This window comes from Mesoplodon densirostris, chromosome 12 (assembly GCF_025265405.1).
Source record: "Mesoplodon densirostris isolate mMesDen1 chromosome 12, mMesDen1 primary haplotype, whole genome shotgun sequence".
NCBI lineage: Eukaryota > Metazoa > Chordata > Mammalia > Artiodactyla > Ziphiidae > Mesoplodon > Mesoplodon densirostris.
Window position 1 is genome coordinate 82,369,336 of NC_082672.1, and position 10,018 is coordinate 82,379,353.

General features: G+C 44.4%; 1 protein-coding gene across 2 annotated transcripts in view; it reads right to left on the bottom strand.

Moving 5' to 3' along the window:
- Nucleotides 1-9,064, bottom strand: part of SLC17A5 (solute carrier family 17 member 5) — a 46,950-nt gene extending 37,886 nt beyond the window's left edge. For both annotated transcript variants that reach the window (XM_060114654.1, XM_060114655.1), the window contains exon 1: nucleotides 8,848-9,064. In XM_060114654.1, coding sequence (XP_059970637.1) covers nucleotides 8,848-8,941 — 94 coding nt within the window. In that variant the 5' untranslated portion in view covers nucleotides 8,942-9,064. The remainder of the gene's footprint in view (nucleotides 1-8,847) is intronic.
- Between the last annotated feature and the right edge of the window lie 954 nt (nucleotides 9,065-10,018).

Sequence of the window (10,018 nt, forward strand, 5' to 3'; positions counted from 1 at the left end):
CAGAGGCAGCGGCAGGTACAGGAGTACGGAAAGCGGGAACCGGAGGAGCGGGCACCGGAGGAGCGGGCACCGGAGGAGCGGGAACTGGCAAGTGATCTGATGGGGCCGGACTGCGGTGCTGCATAGCTCAGAGCGGGACACTGGGCACCGAACTGAATAACAAGGACAATAGGTAATAGGGGCAGGACAGGAATAAAGACGTAGAGAGTGGACGTGAGGACACGGGGAGGGGGAAGGGGAAGCTGGGACAAAGTGAGAGAGTGGCATGGACATATATACACTACCAAACGTAAAATAGATAGCTAGTGGGAAGTGGCCGCATAGCACAGGGAGATCATCTGGGTGCTTTGTGACCACCTAGAGGGGTGGGATAGGGAGGGTGGGAGGGAGACGCAAGAGGGAGGAGATATGGGGATATATGTATATGTATAGCTGATTCACTTTGTTATAAAGCAGAAACTAACACACCATTGTAAAGCAATTATACTCCAATAAAGATGTTAAAAAAACCCCAATAAGTAATAGTTACTGAGCCCGATATCAGTCTAAGTGCTTTGCCTATATTAGGCTTATAAGGGTTAGTTGAGGTGGGGTACATGTGAAATACTTAGAACAGTGCTTAGCACATAATGTGCCTTCAATAACTGTGAACTGTTATTATTATTGCTCTTCCTGGACATTAGGAATTGAGCTAATTTGTTACGGATCAAGGTTATTTCTCATTTGTGAGAAATCAGAAGTTGAAAAAAGAAGTTAAGAAGCTGTTGAAGTGGGTGTTAAGTTCGCAGTGAAACATGCAGAGTTGCTGAGCGAGTGGACACCCACCCAAAACTGGTGGGCGCAACCTGCCCTTGCGTGTGACCTTGAAGCACGACTCGCCTGTACGCAGAGACAAGCACCAGGTAAGCAGAGAGCTGGCACTGAGATGGTGTGGTGATAAAGCAGGGAATTTAGAGTGCTGACAAGAAAAGAAAGTGTTGGACTGTGATTCTGACCCAAGAAGCAAGTAAAATGGAGAGGGATAATGGTTTAGGAAAATGCACACTAGAATATAAAATCTCAGGGAGGGCAGGAGCTTCTGTTCTTTTTTGTTCACTGCTGTACACCTTCAATGCCTAGAGCAGTGTCTGGGAGAGCTGGCATACAAATATTTAGGGGGCTTAAAAGCAGAGAGGTGTTTCCTGATGGAACTTCACAATTCTACCTACGAAGTTCTCTTGACGATAGATGAAACAGACAGATCTTCTCTCTACTTTTGTGTATGTGTGAACTCTTCCATAGAAAGATGAGGGGTCAGTGGATGGAAGGTCCCGATGAAATGGGAGTGGTCAAAGTGGAGCAGTTACACAGGCAGGCAGGAATGCTAGCTGTCGTTAAAGCAGTCATGGGAGATGACAAGGTCCAAGGGGTGACCGAGGAGGGAAGGAAGTCATCAGACACGTAGGAGTCTGAGAAGTTGAGGGGACGTGGTGCTGGATGAGGCATCTCTCAAGATAAAGGTGGGAATTAGAGTGTAGAAGATGGAGGTGTGTCAGGTGGTGAAGCCCATGATGACTGAAGCCAAGTGCTGGGAAGTGGGCAGAGGAGAAAACCGTGTAGGGGAAAGGAGCCTAGCCTAGTGGCGTTGAGAGTGGAGGAAAGATTGTCTGGAAGCATCAGTGTGGAGTAAGAAAGAGGTGATGCCACCAACTACGACAAGATAACAGAGAACCACCCCGTGAGACAGGAGGGAGGAGTGGTGTGCCCAGAAGGCCAGGTTTCTGTTGCAGCAAGGAGGTGCCTGAGGTGAGGCAAGGCTGCTGAAAAGCTGAGGATGTCCAGCCTTTATTCATTGTGGGAGGGTCCGGCAGTGGGGAGGAGCAGGCCTGGCTGAGGGGCAAGGAAGTACTGAGCAGGGAGGGGCTGAGACTGAGGCGGAAATCCACGGTCGGGGGCACTGACCTATGCAAAGATGATGACTTTCTCTAGAGGAGGGGGCCTGGACTAGTGAGCCCCCCAACCAGAGGGCTGCATTAAAAAAGATTTCCTATCTAAGTGGATAAAACAAGTTTTGCTTTTAAACAGGGTACTATTTAACTGGTCTTAGCCTGCCTTATGGGTAATTCATTCCTGATAAATCCTTGTGTATTCTTAGCTCCCCAATTAATACCCATTTACAAAAAAACACCAAATTCCATTAAAATGGACTCAGTTACTTTAATATTAACATTGATTATCACATGACCCAAGGCCATCTCCCTTCCTTCTGTAATATGGTTGCTGTCTACCAGTGCTCCATACCTTATATTTAAGACTATATGTACACACAAATTACGTTTGTGAAACACAACGCTTATGTAACTGAACCTTGAATGTAACCATCTGCCTCCCAGACCAAAAGAATAGTAGAGGTAAAAAACAAAACAAAAAATGAAATAAAGCAGAGGATGTGCCATTATAAGCTGGAAAATCACAAGTTCCAACAGAGTGTGACATGAAGAATGGGGCCCTTATTTTGTGGTGCCAGCTTCTCTGAGGAATGCAAAATCCGGTCTTCACTGATGATGATAATAATGATAATAATTAACACTGACTATATGCCCAACTCTATTCCAAGCACTTTCTATTACCTTATTTAATCCTCACAATAACCCTATAAATTAGGTGTATTATTTTCCCTGATTTACAGGCACAGAGAGGTTAGGTTAGGCAGCAGAACTACGATTGGCAATTAGGCACCTTGCCTCCAGACCCATGTTCTGCCTTTAAACACAAAGAAATGTCTTAGGAGACCTAAAACTGATTTTTCATAATGTGAATGAGTACATTTTGGTGCAACAGTATGTTGAAAATCCATTTAATCAAATACAAGACACATCTCATTCATACAAAAGTAAACCTTCAACTGGTGGAAAGTGTGAGGAATGGAATTTTTATGTGTGTGCCTAGTTCCCTCCTCCCTCCTACCTAAATTAGGCAGAAGAATCTATATTCCTGTGGTTTACCAGTATTCAGCTGCCCTTCCCCCATCACTTTGTTGTTTTGTTTTCATTTTTAATTTTTATTGGAGTATAGTTGATTAATAATGTTGTGTTATTTTCAGGTGTACAGCAATGTGAATCTGTTATATACATATAGCCATTCTTTTTAGATTCTTTTCCCATATAGGCCATTACAGAGCACAAAGCAGAGTTCCCTGTGCTTAGGTAGGTCCTTATTGGTTATCTATTTTATATATAGTAGTGTGTATATGTCAATCCTAACCTCCTAATTTATCCCTCCCCCCCTTACCCCTTGTAAGCATAAGTTTGTTTTCTACATCTGTGACTCTATTTCTGTTTTGTAGATAAGTTCATTTGTACCCGCCCCCCTTTTTTTTAAGATTCCACATATGAGCGATATCATATTTGTCTTTCTCTGTCTGACTTACTTCACTCAGTATGACAATCTCTAGGCTGGAGGAATCAGGCTCCCTGACTTCAGACTATACTACAAAGCTACAGTAATCAAGACAGTATGGTACTGGCACAAAAACAGAAATATAGATCAATGGAACAGGATAGAAAGTCCAGAGATAAACCCACACACCTATGGTCACCTAATCTATGACAAAGGAAGCAAGAATATACAATGGAGAAAAGACAGTCTCTTCAATAAGTGGTGCTGGGAAAACTGAACAGCTACATGTGAAAGAATGAAATTAGAACACTCCCTCACACCATACACAAAAATAAACTAAAAATGGATTAAAGACCTAGATGTAAGGCTGGACACAATAAAACTCTCAGAGGAAAACATAGGAAGAACATTCTTTGACATAAATCGCAGCAATATCTTTTTTGATCCACCTCCTAGAGTAATGAAAATAAAAACAAAGAAAAAAAAGGGGACCTAATTAAACTTAAAAGATTTTGCACAGCAAAGGAAACCATAAACAAAATGAAAAGACAACACTCAAACTGGGAGAAAATATTTGCAAACGAAGCAACCGACAAGGGATTAATCTCCAAAATATACAAACAGCTTATGCAACTCAATATCAACAAAATAAACAACCCAATCAAAAAATGGGCAGAAGAGGGCTTCCCTGGTAGCGCAGTGGTTGAGAGTCCGCCTGCCGATGCAGGGGACACAGGTTCGTGCCCCGGTCTGGGAAGATCCCACATGCCGCGGAGTGGCTGGGCCCGTGAGCCATGGTCACTGGGCCTGCGCATCCGGAGCCTGTGCTCCACAATGGGAGAGGCCACAACAGTAAGAGGCCCGCGTACCGCAAAAAAAACAAAAAACAAAAAAGTGGGCAGAAGATCTAAATAGACATTTCTCCAAAGAAGACATACAGATGGCCAAGAAGCACATGAAAAGATGCTCAACATCACTAATTATTAGAGAAATGCAAATCAAAACTACAATGAGGTATCACCTCACACCAGTCAGAATAGCCATCATCAAAACGTCTACAAACAATGAATGCTGGAGAGGGTGTGGAGAAAAGGGAGCCCTCTTGCACTGTTGGTAGGTAGGAATGTAAACTGGTACAGCCACTATGGAGAACAGTTTGGAGGTTCCTTAAAAAACTAAAAATAGAGCTACCTTATGATCCAGCAATCCCACTCCTGGGCATATATCTGGGGAAAACCATAATTAGAAAAGACATAAGCACCCAGTGTTCATTGTAGCACTATTTACAATAGCCAGGACATGGAAGCAACCTAAATGTCCATCGACAGATGAATTGATAAAGAAGATGTGGTACATATATACAATGGAATATTACTCAGCCATAAAAAAGAATGAAATAATGTCATTTGCAGCAACATGGATGTTCCCTATCACTTTGGTGTGCATCTCTGAAATCTACCTGGCTACGTAAAAGCAAATGCTTGAAAAGCAAACCAGTCAGGTTACTGACAGGTTACTGAGAATTCTGTTGTGTTCTGTCAACCTGAGACATATGCTTTTTTTTTTTTTTTTTTTGTGGTACGCGGGCCTCTCACTGTTGTGGCCTCTCCCATTGCGGAGCACAAGCTCCAGACGTGCAGGCTCAGCGGCCATGGCTCACGGGCCCAGCCGCTCCAGGATCTTCCCGGACCGGGGCACGAACCCGTGTCCCCTGCATCGGCAGGTGGACTCTCAACCACTGCGCCACCAGGGAAGCCCATTTTTTTTTCTTTTTTTTTTTTAAAATAAATTTATTTATTTATTTTTGGCTGCGTTGGGTCTTTGTTGCTGTGCACAGGCTTTCTTGAGTTGTGGCGACCGGGGGCTACTCTTCGTTGCAGTGCACAGGCTTCTCATTGTGGTGGCTTGTCTTTGTTGCGGAGCACGGGCTCTAGGCACACGGGCTGTAGTAGTTGTAGCACACAGGCTCAGTAGCTGTGGCTCGCGGGCTCTAGAGCGCAGGCTCAGTAGTTGTGGCACACGGCCTTAGTTGCTCCATGGCATGTGGGATCTTCCTGGACCAGGGCTTGAACCCCTGTCCCCTGCATTGGTCTTAACACTACAGAAACATACTTTAATTTTAGCTCTCTCAATAAAGCAGCACTACGCGTAACACAAAACCATGTCCTCTTATTCATGACGGAGGAGGGAACTTTCAAATTTGTGAAGGATTCAACAAAAATGATTAAGCATTTTGCAAACAGGAATTTCTCCAACGTAACACAAATGTGGCAGTGTTGTGACGAGGAAGGAGGATGGGACTAAAAACTAGAAGAACTCTGGTTAGTCCTTAATGTGGCTACAGCAATAGTGGGAACTTAACCTCTCTGGCCCTCAGCTGTTTACATATAAAATGATGCCCACCTGATAGGAGTTAGTCTCTAAGGTCTTTTAACTGCTGTAAAATTTTATGACGAACATTTTATCAGCTTTTCTCTTCTGAAAAATAAAACTATACACATAGGCATAGATAAGGTACAGCTAATTTCATAGAGGTTTGTTCCAGAAACAAAGATAAAAGATAAGTAAAATATATGCAAACATATAGAGAGGTTTTAAGGTCTACTGAAGATTTACACCTTCAGGCACCAAAAGTGAAAAAAAAACTAATTCTGGATGGAAAGTTTTTTGTTTTTTGTTTTTTTTTAAACACCTACACTTTCTGAAATGTGCAAAGTAAACATATAGAACATAATTCAAATAAAAAATATAACTAATGGGCATCGTGTTTCTCTTATTAGCTGTACATGGTAGATAGTATGACTAAAGCTAGGACAAAGGGCACTGCTGCGAGAAAATGAGGTAATACCTGGTGTCTCTTATAAAGCGGTTACATCCATCTTTGTCTTTTCCATCCCTTCTCCTGGCGCTCCTCTCCTGTCCTGCTCGCAGCACCCCAGACACAGAGCTTAACTGAAAATATTGTTGACTAATGCAATACCCTATAACGGTAGGCGCCTCTTCTCTAAAACCCTTATCATATTTTAAATAGCAAAACAAAATGTGTTGCTGATATTCTTACTTCACTTTTGCTCTCCAGTGGTATGTAAAGAGTAAAAATAAGAAGGAAAATGGTTATAATGAAGACAGCCACCTCAAGGCATGAGGAACGGGGCTAAGATCTATACACTCAACCCATGAATCAATCAGGGATTTTTTTTTTTTTTTTTTTTTTGCGGTATGCGGGCCTCTCACTGCTGTGGCCTCCCCCGTTGCGGAGCACAGGCTCCGGACGCGCAGGCTCCGGACGCGCAGGCTCAGCGGCCATGGCCCACGGGCCCAGCCGCTCCGCGGCATATGGGATCCTCCCAGACCGGGGCACGAACCCGTATCCCCTGCATCGGCAGGCGGACTCTCAACCACTTGCGCCACCAGGGAGGCCCAGGGATTATTTTTAAAAGGAATGAGTTAATTTTTTTCTTTTTCAATCTACTTTATTGAGGTATATTTTACATACAATAAAATGCTCCTATTTCAAGTGTACAGTTTGGTGAATTTTGACAGATGTATACATCTGTGAATCCCAGTCAAGCTGCAGAACTTTCCCATCTGCATCTTGTACCCTAAAAAGTACCCTAGTGCCTCTGCAGGCAATTCCTTCCTGCCTGTAGCTTCCAGGCAACCACTGATCTGCTTCCTGTTATTACAGATTAGTTCTGCTTGTTTAGAACTTCATACTGATCGAGTCATACATTAATATGGTGGTTTGTTTTGTGTCTGAGATTTACCCACGTTGTTATGTGTATCAGTAAGTTCTTTTTATAATACCACTGAGTATGCATGAATATACCACAATTTGTTTATCCATTCACCTGCTGATGAACTGATGGATACGTTGTTTCCAGTTTTTTACTATTATGAATTAATGCTGCTATAAATATTGTTTGGTATTATGGTAATGTATGTTTAACTTTAAAATAGATTGCCAGTTTTCCAAAGTAGTTGTACCATTTTACACTCTTACAAGCAAAATATGAGAGTTCTAGTTATTCTGTATGTTGGCCAATATTTGGTATCTTCAGCCATTTTAACTTTAGCCATTCTAGTAAGTGTGTAACGGCTCATTGCGGTTTTAATCTGCATTTTCCTGACAACTAATGACGTTTAATATTTGAGCTAAAATTTGATTATATTTATATATGTTTCCCAACTGCAACAGGATATAGTAGTCTCTAGGGAATATCTTTATTATTTCTGTATTTCCAAACTAGATTATTTTGCAGAAGAGGATTATAGAAATCTAACTCATATGCTATAGAAAAAGATCAGTTTATGGAACTAAGTCTGACTTCCAGGTAAAACGGCATTATGGTACAGTGTTTACATTGAACGCCCACAAAAATAAGCTCCCAGTTGCCAGATAGAGCTATAATGTTACCACCTCTACTGCCACCACCTGGTAATGATAAAAACAAATTTAGAAGATACCACAGGATTGTACTGTTCTTGGTCAGGAAAAGTCAAATTTCGAATTCAACTGTTTCTCATGCACACATCTTTGAAACTATAGAATGCATGCAAACTGATTTATTCTTTAGTTTTAATTTCTTTTAAAGAAGTATAGCAAAATATTTTAACTTCCCCAAATTCAGGGAAGATGCATTGTGAAGTAACTCCTTTTCCATTTGTTGCAAGACTTTGTGCAAATTACCTTAGTGCTCTATCAATAGCCTATCTTGAGGATAACCTGTTTCCTAACTTAAGTCGTAGACTGCTGAGACTTAATCGTAGACAGCTATACGGGGGGAAAAATGTATGCAGTACTTTTAATCTCTTACTGCACAATTTCAAGATATTCGCTGGGTTATCCAATAATTCTCCTCCGCATACTCACAAATGTTAACCTCAGTGCTTTTTTGTGTCTCCTCTTCACGCCCAGGGAGCTAGCTACCAGATCACGTGCTGGAGGGCGAGCAGCTGTGGCAACCTGGCAGTGACACGGAGGAAGAGCCCGCGGCTCCGTCCCGCCCTCTATCCTTCAATTGCAGATTTCTCCCCAGTTCGCTCTTCTACGGGGTCCGCCCCTTCGCCCTCTGCCCATTGACTTCAAGATTCTCCCCCAGTTCGTTCTTCCACAGGGACCCCTGCTCAAAACTACCGAAAATCGCCGGGAGCCCAGCGCCGCCAGCGCCCAGCAGCTCCCCGCCCGGGCCCGCCTGCTGCACCTGCCCCCGGGGCTGCACCTGCCGAGGTCCCCGGGGCTGTACCTGCAGAGGTCCCGCCCAAGCCTCCGTCCGACCCGGCCCGGCCTCACGGTCCAGCCCGCCTCCTGGGCCCCAGAGCTGCTTCTGGGCACCCGAGAAGGCGGGGGCTGAGTGGGGTCCTGAATGGGCTCCGCGTTCTCAGTCCTCTCGCGCTTAAGCAGCTCTGGACACCCTCTACCTTGGGACCGCCTCCCGCCCGAAGCCCCTGGTTCTCGCAGCGGCTCACCGGTTTCCGCCCGCGGGGCGCGCTGCAGGAGCGGTGTGCGGTCCTCGCCCTCCTCACCGTCGCTCGGGGCCAGGCCCGGAACCGGGGACTTCATGACGCCTCCAAGGAGCGTCGGCACCGACCACCCAGCGGAAAAGAAAACTCAGACTAAACAGCCGAAGACCACCCCCCGGGCCGAGGTGGCCGGGCCAAGCTGGGCCGCTGGCACCGCCCCCGGCCTGGCACCGCCCCTCGGCCACGTCTTGCCTCGGGCCCCGCCCAGGGGCGGCTACGCAGACTCCGCCCCTGTCGCCATCTTGGGTTCCGGCAACTCGGCAGCTGGTTGGGTAGGGACGGCGGGTTTTGGCCGTCCGGGCTCGCAGCGGCGCGGTTGGCGCCTAGGTAGCGGGTGACTAGGAACACTGAGGCGGGCGGCAGGGTCTTAAATCGTGCATAATTGAGGGGAGGGCTTGGACCGAACATGGAGTGGATGTTTTGTAAATGACGTTCAGTTATAGTAGTTAATTGCCGTGAATATTAGCAACCCTGGTACTATCTGCCCGTGACAGCATATTGTCTCTAGGATACCCTTTGATGCGGAAAACCAGGCAATAGAAACACATTGTTGAGTCCTATGTAATTGCCTGCTTTGTAGGTCAAAATAACCCAATATCAGCAGTTTCATATGGTTCACCCTGTAGAATCATGTGACGTATGTCTCCACAGGTCAAAATCGAACAGGTTCTCCTGGCATTTGCTGACTCTAAGGTAGAAGCGCTAGGAAAATGCACTAGCCTGTCTTGCGGGAGGGGGTGGGAGTGGTACATACCTCTTGTGACCACAGGCAGTCCTGTGTGGTTGTAGAGCAGTGCCCCTTAAACTTGAATGCAGGAAATCACCAGGCAGTTCCTTTTAAAATTCAGGTTCAGATTTATCAGGTGTAGTATGACAGTTAGTTAAAAATTTTTTAAAAATCATGGTTTGGTTTTTATTTTTTAATTTGTAAATATGATATAAATTACATTGATTTCTAAAAAATTGAGGTTTAATTGATTTACAATATATTAGTTTCAGGTATACAACATAGTGATTCAAAATTTTTATAGATTATACTCCATTTAAAGTGATTATAAACTATTGGCTATATTCCCTGTGCTGTACAATGTATCCTTGTAGCTTATTTATATTAGAC